Source organism: Pelodiscus sinensis, chromosome 3 (assembly GCF_049634645.1).
Source record: "Pelodiscus sinensis isolate JC-2024 chromosome 3, ASM4963464v1, whole genome shotgun sequence".
NCBI classification, from domain to species: Eukaryota; Metazoa; Chordata; order Testudines; family Trionychidae; genus Pelodiscus; species Pelodiscus sinensis.
The window spans coordinates 104,942,565-104,960,335 of NC_134713.1; the positions used below are offsets into that span (position 1 = coordinate 104,942,565).

Below are 17,771 nucleotides of genomic sequence, written 5' to 3' on the forward strand. Positions count from 1 at the left end.
ACATCATGTGGAATATGATGAGGGATTGTTGTACCTTCAGTGTCTGCCTCTTTGCCAATAGCATGAGATGATCTGCTGCTTCTTAAATGGTGCTAAGGGAACTAATTTGGCCATATAGCATTGCTGGTGTAAAGATCAGCTTTGCTTTACTGGTAATATGGCTGTGTACTTCAAAGTTTTCAAGTGAAAACAGCTGCCAGAAAGGAAGGGCTGTTTGGTTGATAAAGACCATTTTATGAAGATAAGAGTTTGTACACTGTCTTTTTCTGCTGAATTGGCACTCTGTTATACTAAAGAGAGGAGTCTTTAAAGAGCAGCTGGGTCAAACTATAACTTAGATATTGGCAGCACAACACCAGAGCGAAAATCTCATTCTGGCTTGCATGTATTCTGCCAAGATGTGTGCAGCTACCTTCTACACAGACTCTGTGGAATTCTGCCTATTCAACTGATCATGGCAGACGGGCAGGGGCAGAAAACAAGCACTGGAAAATGGAAAAGCCATTGGGGGAGGAAGAAGAGTTGCTAGGGTTGCCAAATGGTTTAACCAAAAATATTGAACACACACACACACACACACACACACACACACCGGGGAAAAAATTCTGTTGAAGGAAAAAAAGGGGGGAGACCAAAGTTGTTGGGGGGGGGGGGAAAGGATCCCGAGAGTTAACCAAAATAAAAAAAAGCATGGCCCCTTTAAGAAATGCCTTTGAAGCTTTTTGCCGGCAGCCATCTTGTTTTCTCGCTCTGAGTCAGAAGACGGCTCCCCTGCGGAACCTGGAAAGTGGGGGAGAGGCTGGGCCCAGTTGCTGAGTTTGTGTAGGGTTGCCAGGTGTCAGGTATTTTCCCCTCCTGGCAGGGAAGAAAAATCAGAAAATACCGGACATTTTATCTATTATGACAATTCCTATGTTTAGTGTAAATTTGTAATAAATTGCATGTACATAAGAGAATGTCTACACAGCAAAGTTATTTTAGAATAACTGATATTATTTCAAAATAACATTGTGCATGTCTACACTACAAGCCCTTTTTTCAAGATAATGTTGAGCTGGAGTTCTTCTCACTCTGACTCATGGTAACCCTCATTTCACAATGAGTAAGGAAAATCGAAGGAAGAACACTGTTCCTTCGACTTCCTGCTGTCTAGAGCCAAAAGCCAAATTAAGCTATTTTGACTTAAGCTATGCAATTGATGTAGCTGAAGTGTGTAGCTTAATTCAACTTTACCCTGCTGTGTAGACATGATGTTAGTTACCTTCCATTTATTTTCTTCTCTGAACTTCTGAAGATAGAACCCGGTCCTTCCAAAAGGACTAATTCACTAATGGGCAGCATGAAAAACCCTATCTAGGAATAAAAGAAGATTGAAGGACAAAAACTTTATATACATATTTTTAAAGTATCTGAAATCACTTAAATTCTGTTTTGCTTGAACTTTTTAAACCATGGGGACTTTGCAGTGCTAATAACATTATTTTACAGCTGGTATAGTTCCATATTTTCATAATGTAGATTTTTAGATAATGTTAACTATAGAGAAACTGTGCAGCTATAACTTTTAAATATGTAATAAGTAGTTTGGGGGCAAATAATCTAGCAAACATCAAGATTAAAAATATAATATGTTTTAAAAAGATGTGTGTGTAATCACTGATGGAAAATTATCTTTTCCTGTTTGCAGAAAATTAAGTTGGGCTGTCTTGAAAGGAAGAATCTCACCGGTACTGTGTATGCAACATATCAAAATTGCTGTTCCACAAAAACCCTTTTTATCCGAAATTCTCTTTTTTCTGGTGATAAATTCATACTATGTATGCAGTATGATGTGCAAATGTGATTCCAGGGCCATAAGTATTCCATAGACTTAGAGTATTCAAATTTTTCTTTTTCAAAGATAATTGTATTTTTTATTAGTTAGTTTGTTTTATTTACGTCATTTGTTGTGTAACATTTCCAGTCTTTGGTTTTTTTATCATTTCTTAAGTGCATGTTAATTTTTTCATTGTAACTTTTTACGTGAATGGGTTTCTCACTTTTTTTTAGAAACATTTGTTCTAACTTAATAAGATGAAGTTTAAAAAAAAATGAGCTCTTTTTTTTAATGCTAAGTGTGTGAAGAAACAAATAAACAGTTTTGATGGCGATCCCCATCCCTGCTGGCCACTCCTTCCTGGTGCAACTGCCCCAGTGGCCACTGTGCAATATAGCTGTCCTCCATGCACGCAGTCCTCAATGGTCACGGTGCAGTATCGCAGTCAGCCTCCTCCATTTCTGTGTTATGTAAAAAAATCCAGTTCCAGGCACATTCCATTTTCCTGGCACAACCAAATCCTGACCTTGCTTTAAGTTGTTCTATAAACATTAACTAAAAACCTCACATCCTCCTGTGGTTTAGGGAAAATGTTTTACCCATTTTTATGAATAACTGAAACATCAGGAAAGTTTAATACAAATTTGGTGGTCCAAGCTATTACCTTTTATGAGGGGTTCTTGAACAAATATACTTGCAGACAGGCAGATGCACCACTCTCTAATATCTCTATAGATAAAGATATAAAAGCATCTATGAAGCTTTTTGTTATGTTTCATGTTTTATGTTTTGCTTTCACAGATATACATGGCATCAACTATGTATGGGCATATTTATCTTTATTCAACTGTAACTGGAGGCCTATTAGTTAGTTTTCTTGTTAATTATTTATTTTCCTGACTTCAGTTCTATACATTTTCTTGCTGATTTTTTTTCTCATCAAGTTCTTCTATGCAAATCTTTCAGACCACAAGTGACTGGGTCTGAAGAGTTCATTGTGGTTTCTTGTGTGACTGATACATCTTTGGAAAACAGAATTAGGTCATTAGCACGCACATTGAAAACTGATTTGATTCAAACTGAGAAACTGGAACAGTTTCTTTTACCTCCTCCTCAGGTTGATAAGAGACTTCTGTGATCTGTGGACACTCTCTTGACTTTTCATTTTAGGTCTTAGTCACGACTAAGTGTCCTTCCAGTTGAGGATGATTAGTCCTACCTCCCTACAGAGATAAGATACTTGCTCCCTGCTTCCCCAGGAAGCACCACTTTAAGTTCCTTCTGTGAATGAGCATAGGACTAAACATGAATTTTCACCTGGCATCCCCTTCTTTTAATTTTTGAAACATGCTTCTGAAATTAGACACAAGCTATGCAGTATATTTGTCTCGTGCTTGGGAAACACACATTTTAACAATGATCGAATTTCCACTTTTTTAGCATGTTTCATCGAGATGAGAAACTGCTCTATAAACGTTAACTAAACCCCTCACATCCTCCTATGGGTTAGGGAAAATGTTTTACCCATTTTTATGAATAACTAAAACATCAGGAAAGTTTAATACAAATGTCCAACGATCATTCAGTGAATCAGTGGCATCAATAGGAATTAAACTGTGGAGCCCAGGCTTGTGATACCCTACTGTAAAATACTATTTCCTTCAGGTACATTACCTGCCTGTTGAAATAATATCTAAGGCACAGATTTCCCCCCTCAAAAGTTGTTGAGCAGACTAGCTGCATTACATTTTAAAAGGGACTTAGTGTCATAAAATTAGTTCAACAGATCTGACTTTCTGCCCATGAAGAAAATTGCCTGATAAATCTGATACAATTTTTCTATGAAGATTTAATTTGCACAAGTTCCTTTATAGTTCTATCCCCCTTTTTGGGAGTTGCTCTATCAAGCTAGTGCAGTGCTGAATACAAGCGTGTTTTAATTTTAATTTTCTACTATGGCTCAATGTATGTCTAGTGTGTCAATGTTAATATTAAGTCCTCCTTGATTTTTATCTATGTGAGGCCCTTAAAAATTGGATTTTTATTTATCCTGAGTTCCCTCTATACCACTCTGATATTATAAAGAGACCTTAAAATGGGCATAAATATAACATTCATTTCAAGACCCCTCTACACAACCAGAAAGGGGCAAAGGGAGTCTGGGTGCATATAAATCCTTAGTATTAATATATCAGTTACGTTGGTATAAATTTAGGATAGCTCTATTAAAGTTCCTTTACTTTATACTGGGATATTAGAATAGAATTATATCCTTAGTGGTGTTTGACTATAATGTTTCATACTTAATACAAAGACTCTTACAGGAAAAAGTCTCAATATAAACAAAACGTTATGACTGTGAGTCACGTAAGAATTTTACCACACTTTTAAAATAAATGTATGAAGTAATGCCATATGTAGTAAATGTCATGTTGTTTAACCATATTTTAATATGATGAGGTTCAGCCTGAGTCCAGGAGATAGTAATCCCATTAAAGTCCTGTGTGATTACAAAACCATTTTCAGGAAGGGGAAAAGGACTTGATAACATTTGGCAAGCATTGGACCATGTTCCAGAAACTTTGATTTCTTTGGATTCAGTTATACAGGAAGTGAACCAATCTTGGCACATCTTCTGACAGGTTACAAAAGATCTCTTGGTCATGTAGATTGGAAGAAATTTTTGACTGAGACATCTTATATAACTTAAACAGTTCCATGGAATTTGTGAATTATGACTGGAGCATTCACAGAAGTGACTTCATCTTATGTTTCATCATTTCAGTAATGAGTTTAAATTCACTGTTCTTTCCAGGCATACTGATGTCATTGTACTTAAGTAAAATATGAAACATCCAGGGAGTAGAAGTGGGAGGGTGAAAATAGACACTGGTCTGTGTATATTAGTGGGAAAACTAGAAGGTGTTGAATATTATGGTTAAAAGTGAAGAAATAAACAGTAAGGAAGTTGAGAGAGTATATTTCTCTTATCTATGATACTTATAAGGACTTTTACTACAGAATCTGAGCATCCTCCGAACTTTAATGTGTCTATCTTCTTTACACTCCTGTGAGTAAGAGAAGTACTATTACTCCCCCTTTTATTGAGGACAAACTGAGGTTGAGAGGCTCAAGCCAGATTTATAGAAGTATTTGGATGCCTAAAGATATGGATGGGGTACCCAGTAGGATTTTTTTAAAGCACTTAGGCATCTAGCTTCCCCTTGTATACCTAATCTGTTTAGGAGCTTTGGTAAACACTTGTAGACACATAGCTTTAGGCACCTAAATACATTTAAAAATCAGGTCTCAAGTAACTTGCTGAAGGCCACCTACAAAGTTGCTACTGGAGCAGGGAATTGAACCAACACCTCCCCAGTCCGGGGTAGTACTGGACTCATCATTTTTTTTCTTTCTTCTCTAGCACTAGAGCCCTATTCATAACAAGGGCTCTTCATTAACCTCTTTGGTGAAGCCAGAACGGTGGCTTTGTTGGTCATAGTCACGTATTTACTAGTTGGGGATAGTTGCTGCAGTACTTTAAAAATGTTCATTACAGTTGCCTGACTCTACCCAAAGCCTGGGAATCAGTGATTGTTTTACCACTAAGTGGCTGAATCTCTGAGGTCAGGATTGAGGTCATTCAGTTACAGAGGACTGCAACTTTTACCATGTTTGGATAACATAGGTTTTTCATTTAACATACAATCACCTAAATAGCAAATGCAATTAAATTTTTATAGTATTGTACCAAAGGCAGAAGTTAGGCTAATTGCTTTATATAAAGTTTATAAAATCTTCCATTGAAAAAAAACCCAGTGAGTTGATTAAAACCACAGTAATATTTATATTTCAAAATATATTTTTCACTGTACTGAAGACCACATTTCTTCTATTTATAGTCTTCAGATCAACAGATGTTATGTTAAATGAATTACTCTGTTTCAACCACATTTACTGTACTCAGGATCAGTGGCTCAGTAAACTCTAGTAATATAGAAATATAGAAATTGTCATGCTGGCTCAGACATGAGATCCATCAAGTCCAAGAACCTTCCTTTTACTGTGGCCAATACCAGATACTTATGAGGAATGTGTAGGATCCCCACAGTACGAAGATGTGGGATAATTGCCTGTGCATTAGATTATATTCTGCTCTCTAATAGTTAGTGATTGGTTTAAACTCTGAATCATGAGGTTTGTAATTTCCTTCAAAAATGCTATCAGTAATTGTGTCAAACATGGATATTCTTGGTATCCAGTCCCCTTTTCAATTTTAAGTTCTTGGTTACAACTTTGTGGCAGTGGATTCCACAGATTAATAACATGCTGTGTGGGAAAATATTTCCTTTTACTACTTTTGAATTTCCCACCATTTAATTTCATTGTCTGCTCCCTTGTTCTTGTGTTACCAGTAATGGAGAACAGGATTTCTTAATGTACCTTTTCCATTCCACTCATTACTTTACATTTACTGTGTCTCCGGGCGAGCCATTTCTGCACAAATACTGGAGAGCTGCTAAGGGACAATGCCAGGACAAGAAAAGTCCCACAAAGACAGGAGAGCAAAAGAACACTGGCAGGTTTAAAGAGGAACACACACTCAGGAGTAGGAGAGGAATGATGTAGGGAGCAGGCTGAGACATTTCTGTAGAAATTAGACACCATCAAGGTTAGAGATAGGGACCCATCAGACAAAAATAAGTCTTCAGGAAGGATAGATATCTAAGCAGACTGGGTTTTGTTTTAAAATAATCCTTCTAAAATCCTTTTAAAATAATTTGTTCATACTGTTACAATAGGCAGTATTTTGTTTTTAAGAAGGCTGTCTGGCCACTGTACACTAGTGACAGACTTCTGAAAAGAAAAAACACAGTTGCTTGAACCAACTTGGATCTGCTTGGACCTGTTGGATCTGCCTTTTGGTACACAGGCGTGGTCTAGGATTGGGAGAATTGTGTAATTTTGCCCTGGGATAGTAAATGTACAAGTCTGACAGAGGTGCAGCTAGAGATGGAAAATCCTTTTTAATTAGTTAACCGGTTAAATATTATGTTTAACCAGTTAACTGATTAAACATGGATGGGTAGGCTGGAGCGCCCCTGCCTGTGGCATACCAGGTTAGGCCCGTTGTGGATGGAAACTGCTCCAGCCAAGCTGAAGCACCTCTACCCCCATGTGCCGAGCACTCCACACCCACAGCAGGCCCTGTAGGGCTGGAGCCAGCCCCCTGGCCATGGCAGATGGGAGGCTGCTCTAGCCCCCACCAGTTAAATGTAACAGGTAAGGGGATGATGCTTACTGGTTAACTATTCACATCCCTATGTGAAGCTAGACCTTCCACCATACTGGTAAGTAGCTTCTATCACATGATGGCAAAATCCTAAAATGCTTACTGAAAGAAGTGGAGGTTTTTCCTGAGCTTGTGTAAGGATATCAAGCCTGGGCCTTATGTACATTAGAGCAGAGAGAAAAGCCATTGCTGAAGCATTCTGCAACTATCAATCCTCACATACTTGATATTAGCAAGAGCTGTACCATTTGGGGGTTACCTATGTCATATCAGACTCAAGCTATTTTATGAACATATGAAAGTGTAGAGCAAGGAGTTGCTTGGCTTTAAAGAAGTGATAATGGGATTCTGAATTCTTCTAAGCTAATGCTTCTACTCTAAGTTTTCATATGTATGAAACTCTAAAGGCATATGTTCCAATACAGTACTGGGTTAGGCATATCTTCCCCTCAGCTGATGAGCATAAAGATTTTCTGACCAATCCTAGATAGTTCCTAAATATGCTAGTCTTGGACTCTTCTTCATCAGCTCCTTGGAGGACTATGTAGCTTGTTGAGATTTATTAACCTTGACATTCACATGGTATTTTTACCCCATAATTCAGTTCTAAATGTTTGAGGAAAACTGTTCATTACACGTCATGTTGTTACGATATAATCAACTACTTAATTTTCTCACAGGGCTGTAACTTACACTGCTGTAAGTATTCTGTAACAGAGTTTTGTAAAAGATTCAGTCTGATGAGATGAGTGGTATTTTTCAAATGCTTGTCCTAGATTGGTTTATCCAGGAGGTCCTAGAAAAAGGCATCACTTACAATGTATTTCCAAGACTTAATAGTAATAAAAATATCTGTACTATAGAAAATTGTATGTGTATTATATTATACTGAAAATCTGCACTGTGAAGTATGAACATAATTTTCTCACTTATGAGTTACTTTCCAGGTAGTGCACAAATCCCTTATGTGTCTGATGTTTTGGTTGTTCCTATTTTCATTTATATTTATTACAGTGCTTTGTCTCGGGAAAATATTTTGATTGGATGGTAAACATGCCACGGGGGTTGGTAATCAACACAAACCACACAGCTCAGCTGAAATTGCTGTTCAGCACTTTAAACTACCTACTTCATCTTACCACAATATAAAAAGGGGGAAAATCCCCCAAATTGAGACTCAGGACAAAAGCAGTATGCCAGCTCCAGGAATATTGCTTTTTTAAGATAATCACTCCATAGGGGAATGGCAGCATTTGGCTGCATTATACTCTTTTTTTTTTTTTTTTTTTTTTTTATAAATACCCAGGAGATATGTTTCTACTACAGCAATCACCCTGCCACCACTATATAGTATTCTGCTATACTGATATAACAGTAGATGTGACTGAAATAAATATCATTACCAGGAACTTGAGACAGTTGTGACTTGGTGCCTGGAAAGGGCCACACTTAGAATGTGGGACAGACCACAAGAATCAGGGTAGACAATCTCAAAAACTGGTGGTTTGTTCATTAATTGGATTCACCAAACCAGTAACAAAGAAGCTTCTGTAGCACTACACTGGCTTACTAGAACTCAAACAAGGTCCCCATAGGCATGCCAGCTGTTGGCTACCGTCTTAATATAGTGAGAGGTTATGAAAGACCCAGTTCACCATATCTGATGTTCTACCAATCTTAATGGTAGAATCTTACTTCTAGCTAATATATATATTTCAGGTCTTTCCCAGACAATCCTTAATAATTATCTAAAGATTTTATTAATACAGATTGCACCTCTATAAACCAGAAATCTCTGGTCCAGCAACATCTGTGGTCTGGTAGGGGCACAGGAGCCTGGCCAGATACAAGAGAGGGGAGGAGGGATGTTAAAATGCAGTTATTTTACTAATCAAATAGTAGAATTTTTATTGACTATTTGACTAGTCAATAGGGGAAGGCAACTGGCTCTGAGCTGGGACTAAACTGTTGCTGCAAACCTCCCTGGTTCTTACAGCATGTAAGAGCCGCAGTGAGGTTTGATTCCGGACCCGGCATGAGCAGGGACAGAGCTGAGCTGCCTGCCTCCCCAGCTCCTACTGCCTTTTAAACACAGAGCCTGTGTTAATAGAGCCCTGGTTTTTTTTGGGATGGGATGACCACAAGTGCATGCAGTATTCAAGGTGTGGGCATAACGTGGATTGACATAGTGGCATTATGATATTTTCTTTCCTTATCCCTGGCTCCTAATATTCTGTTTGCTTTTTTGGACTGCCACTGCATTAAGATTGTATTAACCTAGATTTTATATGTGGAAAGTTAGATTATGTTAATACATGAAATGTCTTTTATCATATTGTTCTGTTTGTGATGACTTTGTTGTTGCCCCCTTTTTCTGTACTGTGGCTTTAAATAAAAGTTTGTTTGTGGTTCATTATTCAGTAGATTGTTAAATTTTTTTGCAAATACAAATATGTTTTTCATTGGTCTCAAAAGGACTTTATTTCTGTGTTTTTATTGTTTTTTTCACAAAAACAGTTTATAAAGCGTCAGTTGAGCCATTATTGCATTTATCTCAGAAATTTCTTTAAATAAAACTGAAATAATTAATAGAGTAGTTCACAAAAGTACATGGGGAAAATGACACCTCCACCACATTTACATTGTGGCCCCTTGGGCACTATGTATCTGTCCCAGAACTCCTCTTCTGGCCTGACAAGTTCAGTCATCAGACTTGCAATATGAACAACAGGCATCTCTAACAGCATTATGCCAGGTATTAGCATTTTCTCTGAAATGCCTGGATGACAGCTTGCACTGCCAGGCAAGTCTCCGCTTCTCTGCTTTCCACCCGTCATTAAGTCTTTCTTCCGAAGTGTGTCAGATATTATGTGGAATACAACATGCAGTTATAATTATCAAAAGGTTTCTTCTTGCTGCTTCCAGTGTATTTCATAAATACCACTATCTGCCTTTCAAAGGTCTGAAGCACACTCAACCACCATTCTGCAGCCACCCAGGCAAGAGTTAAAATGTTCCTTCCTTTTGTCAAAGTAGTCTTCTGTGTGTTTTCTGTAGTTGATCTCCATAACCTGAAGTGACAATCTATGCACTGGTACTATTCTGCAGTGGTTATCACTGTCTGATCACATGATACATATACAGTCTGTTCATGTGAGTTGCATACTTTGAGTAACCTGAGGTGCATCAAAAAGTGGATTACACAAGCCTGAAATGTTCCTAGCTGCAGACTGAGAATATTATTTCTTGTCCTTCCTTCAATACACATGGAGAACAATTGATGCAGTTTCTTTATAATGGCACTTGCTGTATTTGCAGACTGTTAGCAGGTTCCCCCTTCGGTCTTCTTTTTTCAAGACTCAACATGACCAGTTTATCCTTTCCCTCACAGCTCAGATTTTATAAATCTTTTACCGTTTTTCTTGCTCTGCTCTGGACACTCGCCAGTACGGCTGCATCTTTCCTAATGTGTGGAGCCCAGAACTATATATACTATTCCAACACAAGACTCACGAATGTCAAGTAGAGTGGCACAATTGTCTCCCATATCTTACTTACAACACACTTGTTAGTACATCCCAGAATATTAGTCTTTTTGGTAACCGTGTCACATTATTGTCTCCTATTCCGTTAGTGATCTACCATAAACTTCAGATCCTTTTTTCAGCAATACTATTGATTAGCCAGTTATTCCTCCTTTTGTTTTGGTGCATCTGATTTTTCCATAAGTATAAAACATTACACCTGTCCTTATTGAACTTCATCTTGTTGATTTCAGACCCATTCTTCAATTTGTCTAGGTTGTTTTGAATTCTGATCCTGTCCTTCAAAGTAGTTGCAATCCCTCCCAGTTTGGGTCATCTGAAGATTTTATAAGCATACTGCAGTATTAAAGGCACTATGAAAATGTTGACTAGTACCAGACGCAGGAAAGGCCTCTATGGGACTCCATTATTTGTGTCCCGTCCCCCCCAGTTTGATAATGGAGCATTGATAACTGCTCTTTCAATAGAGTTTTTCAAACTTAACAGTAACAAGTCACAGGGACCAGATGGCATTCACCCAAGAGTTCTGAAAGAACTCAAATGTGGAATTGTGGAACTATTAACTATGGTTTGTAACCTATCTGTACCCAATATAGCTAATGTAATGCCAATATTTAAAAAGGGCTGTAGAGACGATCCCGGCAATTACAGACTGGTAAGTCTAACATCAGTACCGGGCAAATTAGTTGAAACAATAGTAAAGAATAAAATTGTCAGACACATAGAAGAACATAATTTGTTGGGAAAAAGTCAACATGATTTCTGTAAAGGGAAATCATGTTTTACTGATCTATTAGAGTTCTTTGAAGGGGTCAACAAACATATGGACAAGGGGGATCCAGTAAATATACTGTACTTAGATTTCCAAGAAGCCTTTGATAAGGTCCCTCACCAAAAGCTCTTACGTAAATTAAGTTGTCATGGGATAAGAGGGAAGATCATTTCATGGACTGAGAACTGGTTAAAAGACAGGGAACAAAGGGTAGGAATAAATGGTAAATTTTCAGAATGGGTCAGTTTTAGGACCAATCCTATTCAACTTACTCATAAATGGTCTGGAGAAAGGGGTAAACAGTGAGGTGGCAAAGTTTGCAGATGATACTAAACTGCTCAAGGTAGTTTAGACCAAAGCAGGCTGTGAAGAACTTCAAAAAGATCTCAACAAACTTAACTGATTGGGCAACAAAATGGCAAATGAAATTTAATGTGGATAAATGTAAAGTAAATTGGAAAAAAATAACCCCAACTATACATACAATATAATGGGGGCTAATTTAGCTACAACTAATAAGGAAAGAAGATCTTTGAGTCATCATGGATAGTTCTCTGAAGACGTCCATGCAGTGTGCAGCGGCAGTCAAAAAAGCAAACAGGGTGTTAGGAATAATTAAAAAAAGGATAGAGAATAAGACCGAGAATATCTTATTGTCCTTATATAAATCCATGGTACGCCCACATCTTGAATACGGCATACAGATATTGTCGTCTCATCTCAAAAAACATATACTGGCATTAGAAAAGGTTCAGAGAAGGGCAACTAAAATGATTAAGGGTTTGGAATGGGTCCCATATGAGGAGAGATTAAAGAGACTGGGACTTTTTGGCTTGGAAAAGAGGAGACTAAGGGGGGATATGATAGAGGTCTATAAAATAGTGAAGAAAGAAAAGTTATTTACTTGTTCCCATAATATAAGAACTAGGGGCTGCCAAATGAAACTAACGGGAAGCAGGTTTAAAACAAATAAAAGGAAGTTCTTCTTCATGTAACCCTTCTGCCAGGCCGAGTTAATAGCAGCAAGGGCTGGGTTCAATATCTAGGGGTCTCCTTCCAATAAGGTAATACAACACCGGCTCGAGCCCCCACCCAGTGACCTGGGAAATCTTACATACACCTCTGGATGCCTCAAAGAGGCAATTCTTCCCCTCTCGCAAGCACAGAGCCGCAGTAAAGCAGCAAACCTTTAATAACATGAGGTAACCCACATCAGCATTAACTTGGGAAAACACCACAACTCGGATTCATAGACCAAACATGAGCAAAGACCCTCCCCCCAGCCACGAATCCCCCAAAGTCCCAAAAGTCCAACATCCCAAAAGTCTCTGTCTCGGGTCAGGGCCGCCCCAGGGTTCAAAAGTTCACCAGGCAGGGTTTTACCATCCCAACCTGGATGGGCGGGGATTGATACACCTTACGTGGTCCGCCGATGGCTCCGCATCTCCGTAGGGTTCTGCCGCCGCCGTCAACGCGAGTCACTCTGCCACACTCCACCTGTTGTCCAGTGAGCCGCCTCAGCTATCCCCTGAACTGTCTGGCTCCGCCAGCCATCTCAGTCCATGACCCTGGCTGCCAGCTGGTTGCTCCTGCAGCTGCTCCACTGGCTGTCTGCTGCCGCTCCTACCGGCCTCAGGTCGTCCCTGCCAGCGGCTCTGCTGTCCACCTACGCTTGTTGGTTGTGCCTGCAAACCGCTCTGCTGTCCGCCTGCGCTTGCTGGTTGTCCCTGCAAACTGCTCTGCTAGTAGCTCAGCAGTATAACGCCAGGCTCCCCACAGCAATAGTGATTTCAGCTCTTCCACAGCATAGCACCAGGCTCCCCACAGAACACAGTGATTTCAGCTCTTCAGCAAGTTCAGCTCAATAGAGGAGCCTCGGTTCTAGTGCTCCACTGGCCCACAGAGAAGTCAGCGCTGCAGCTCACAACTAGATTCCAAATGGAATCCAAATTAGTTCTGATACTCCATAGTGGAGAGAACAGGGAGTGCAATCAGTGTTGTTTAGACCCTCAGACAGGCCCCTCCCCCCCCCCAGGTACAAAGATCTGTCCCCAAGCTTCTCTCAATTTGACTGGGTTTGGAACCCATGCCCCTTGTGTAGCGAGTGCTACTTAGTTTATGACGAATCCCTCTGTCATAAACAGTTCCACCATTCCATTGTCCTTGATTCGCCTAATCAGGGTGGTAACACTTTTATCCCCCCTGCCTCAATAACAGAGAGACTGGGGATCTGACAGCGGCCAAAGTGACCATTTGGGCTGCTGTGAGCACATACTAGATGGGGTGGGTGTGTCTATGCAAATTGGGATCAGCCCCTGAAGTCTCTTTGCACCACTCGCCACAGTTCACCACCAGATGTCAGAGTAGAACTTACCCTGACCCCGCTTACATCCACACAGCACATAGTCAATCTGTGGAACTCCTTGCTTGAGAAAGTTGTGAAGGCTATAACAGGGTTTAAAAGAGAACTAGATAAATTCATGGAGCTTAAGTCCATTAATGGCTATTAGCCAGTATGGGTAACGAATGGTGTCCCCAGCCTCTGTTTGTCAGAAGGTGGAGATGGATGGCAGGAAAGAGATCGCTTGATCATTACCTGTTCGATTCATTCCCTCTGGGACACCTGGCATTGGCCACTGTTGGCAGACAGAGTACTGGGCTGGATGGACCTTTGGTCTGACCCAGTATGGCCATTCTTATATTCTTATGTATGTTTTTAACCATTTGTATTGCCATTTTATTGTATTTTAATCTAGATCATGTCTCCCTAGTTTGTTTATGAGAATGTCATGTGGGACTGTGTTAAAAGCCTCACTAAAATCAAGATAAATCATGTCTACAGTTTTCCCCCATTCACTAGGCTAGTAACACTGTCAGAAAAGGAAATTAGGTTGTTTTCAATAAATCGATGCTGGCTGTTATTTATTACCCTATTACCCTCTAGGTACTTACAAATTGATTGTTTAAAAAATTATTCCTGTTCCTTTCCATGTATCAAAATTACGCTGCATAGCTATAATTCCCTGGGTCCTCTTTGTTCTCCTTTTTAGAGATCAGTATTATGTTTGCTGTGCTCCTGTCCTATGGAACTTCTACCTCCTAAGTTCTCAAAGGTGATCACTAACAGTTCCAAGATTGCTTCAGCTATTTCCGTAAGTAGAATCAAAGACTCATAGAATACTAGGACTGGAAGGGACCTTGAGAGATCGAGTCCAGTCCCCTGCCCCCATGGCAGGACCAAATACTGTCTAGACCATCCCTGATAGACATTTATCTAAGTAGACTAAGATGAGTTTCATCAGGCCCTCTTGACTTGAATATATCTAATTTATCCAAACATTCTTTAACTTGAAGCAAAATGCAGGACAATGTAGCACTTTAAAGACTAACAAGATGGTTTATTAGATGATGAGCTTTCGTGGGCCAGACCCACTTCCTCAGATCAAATAGTGGAAGAAAATAGTCACAACCATATATACCAAAGGATACAATTAGAAAAAAATGAACACATATGAAAAGGACACATCACATTTCAGAACAGGAGGGAGATGCGGGGGGGGGAGGAAGGAAGGTAAGTGTCTGTGAATTGATAATATTAGAGGTGGGGAGAGTGGGATGTTTGTGAGTTAATGGTATTAGAGGTGATAATTGGGGAAGCTATCTTGGTAATGGGTAAGATAGTTCGAGTGTTTGTTCATTCCTTTTTGGAGAGTGTCGAATTTTAACATGAATGACAGTTCAGAGGATTCCCTTTCAAGTGCAGATGTAAAAGGTCTTTGTAGCAGAATGCAGGTGGTTAAGTCATTGAGAGAGTGTCCTTTCTGGTTAAAATGGCAAGAAACTGTTTTTTCTTTGTGATCTTGTCTGATATCTGTTTTGTGGGCATTAATCCTTTGGCGAAGTGTCTGAGATGTTTGTCCAATGTACATAGCAGACGGACACTTTCGGCACATGATAGCATAGATTATATCTATAGACTAACACGGCTACATTTCTATCACTATTCTTTAACTTGTTCTTCCCTAGTGTGTTCCTTCCCCTTAAATTAACCTTTTAAGTGAAGACAGAAGCAAAATAGGCATTCAAAACCTCAGCCTTCTTGATGTCTGTTATTATCTCTCTTTCCCCTATAAGTAGTGGGCTTACTTTCAACTTTCTCTCTTAGTCTAATGTATTTATAGACTGTCATCTACTTGCCTTTTAAGTCCATTGCTGGATATAATTCATTGTGTGCTTTAACCCAATATGAATGTGCTTGAATGCTTTCTTGTTTTACAATATCAATATTTTACAAACCACAGCCATTTTAACCTAGAGTTGTATAATAGCTTTAAAAGTTGTTAATCTTTATTCTTTCTCACCAATCCTCCATACAAAAAAGCAGGCTGGGTCATTATAGCCATTCTTGCTGCATTAAAATGTGCAGAACTTCTATTCAGTAACTGATGATTATACAGACTAATAATAGTACTTCTAGTGTAGATGACTAGTTTACTACGTCACCTGAATCTTCATGTGGTGTATTTATTGTTGGATGCCTCACGTATTCTTTTTCTTCAACATTACCAAATTAGGGCCAAATCTGAGGGCTGGTAGAAGAAGCATTGACAGCTTCCCTTGTAAATTCTTTCCAACCTTTGTGAAAAATGGAATTTGACCTTTCACAGTTAGGATGATTTCTGTCACCTACACATTTTTGCAATGATGGATTTGCACTGTGGTTTCAAAGAAAAATTGGCTGGGTCGATCCTGTGTGCTCTTTTGAAATTTGAATTCTGGTTATTTTTGTGTGAGAAAGCATATATAAAATGCAGAAGTTAATTGTGCCCAATACAGTAAAAGTTGCAAAATGGTTTGTTAGCTTGTTTTCACTATGCATTAGTCTGTTTTTGAAGCTAGTACCTGGGGAGTAAAACTTCACCTGAAAGACTATTAACTATATTTCTGGATAGCTGGAACAAAATCATTTCAGTTAGTATGAGTGTATATGATGTATCTATAACATTGTATAATATATATATAAAAGTTCTTCTGCTGGACACATTTTCATATGGGTCCTGCATATATCTAGTTGAAACATTCTAATATAAATGCTGCCTTAAAGGAAGTACTTCACATTTAAAAATTATATTTCTTGATGAAGATATTTTACCTCTGTGTCGCAGCACCCAAAATTACTGTAATGGGCAGAGATGAAAGACAAATATGGCTTTTGCAATAGAAACTTTGAGGAGACCATGGTGTGCATATGGAGACTCATAATAATAAATTAAGCATAAAGAAATATCCTCTTAATTGACGTATTGTTCAACTATACTATTTCTAGTTGATATGTGATTTTTAAAGTTCAGTAGAAACATGTAGCATTTTGTATTTCAGTTTTCTTGGATTAAATGTGTATCAATATATTATTCAAAAGGTATCCTATAAAACATATAGTACATATGCTGTTACATAATACTAGTATGTGTTTCCTACTTTTTGTAATTTCCACATTAATTATGTGCTGACTTTTTCATTTAATATTTATGCATGTACATATTGTCAGTAACTTTGTCTTACATGAAACATGTAATTGGTAGAAGCATGCTTTGTTCTTAGTAATGCTGATTCATCATGCTTTTAAAGTTACCAGCGAATCCACAAATGTTTAATATTTTGGGGATTGGCCAAGTGTAGAACTGTACATGAAGTTGTGGATGGCTTCTGGCCTTTAGATAGTGGGCCTTGACCAGAGCTCTGGAGGGGACAAAACATCCATTTCTGCCCAATTCTCCACGTTTTCTGTCCCTTTCCTGATATAATACTTCCCATTGCTTGCTACTTCCTGATCTCTTTGATCTCTTTCTTGGGCCAGAAAGGCACTAGAAGGACAGAGGCAGGGTCACAGTGTAAGAGTAAGCAGGCGGGAAAAAGTAGCTTGGATCTGGCTGTGTGAAATCCTACATGGACAGTCCAGGATGCGAGTCTTCCAGGATTCAGATAGGGGCTCTAGAAAGAGGGGTGAAAAGAGCTGAGGGAAGCAAAGTGCCAACTTCAGTTAGCAACTTCAGTTTAGCTACTTTATTTGTGTATAGTCTAATACTACTTTTCCTGTGGCAAAAATAGTATGTTACCATTCAACTTGTAATCAAAAGTTTGTATCCTAATGTGTAAGAACAAGGAGGGAGGGCAAATTAAGATTGCTTAGGCAACCTTCATTGTGGCATTTTCTAACTTTGCAACCTTACTAATGATTGTATAATTTTTGGTATGTAATCTCGAACCTCTTTTTCAAAAGAAAAGACTAACCAATTCTGTTACATGCTACTTTAACAACTCCCTCCTCCTCCATTATGTGCCATT

The 17,771-nt window shown here is 38.8% G+C and overlaps 1 protein-coding gene across 4 annotated transcripts in view; it reads left to right on the plus strand.

Moving 5' to 3' along the window:
• The window catches only part of SASH1 (SAM and SH3 domain containing 1), an 843,335-nt gene that overhangs the window by 86,432 nt on the left and 739,132 nt on the right, over positions 1–17,771 (plus strand). The window contains exon 2 of one of the 4 annotated variants that reach the window (XM_075924398.1): positions 1,688–3,283. The exons of the other annotated variants lie outside the window; for them this stretch is intronic. Within the exon in view, the coding sequence (XP_075780513.1) occupies positions 1,688–1,843 (156 nt within the window). The 3' untranslated portion in view covers positions 1,844–3,283. Of the gene's footprint in view, positions 1–1,687; positions 3,284–17,771 lie in introns of those variants that run through there. 4 annotated transcript variants of the gene reach the window in all.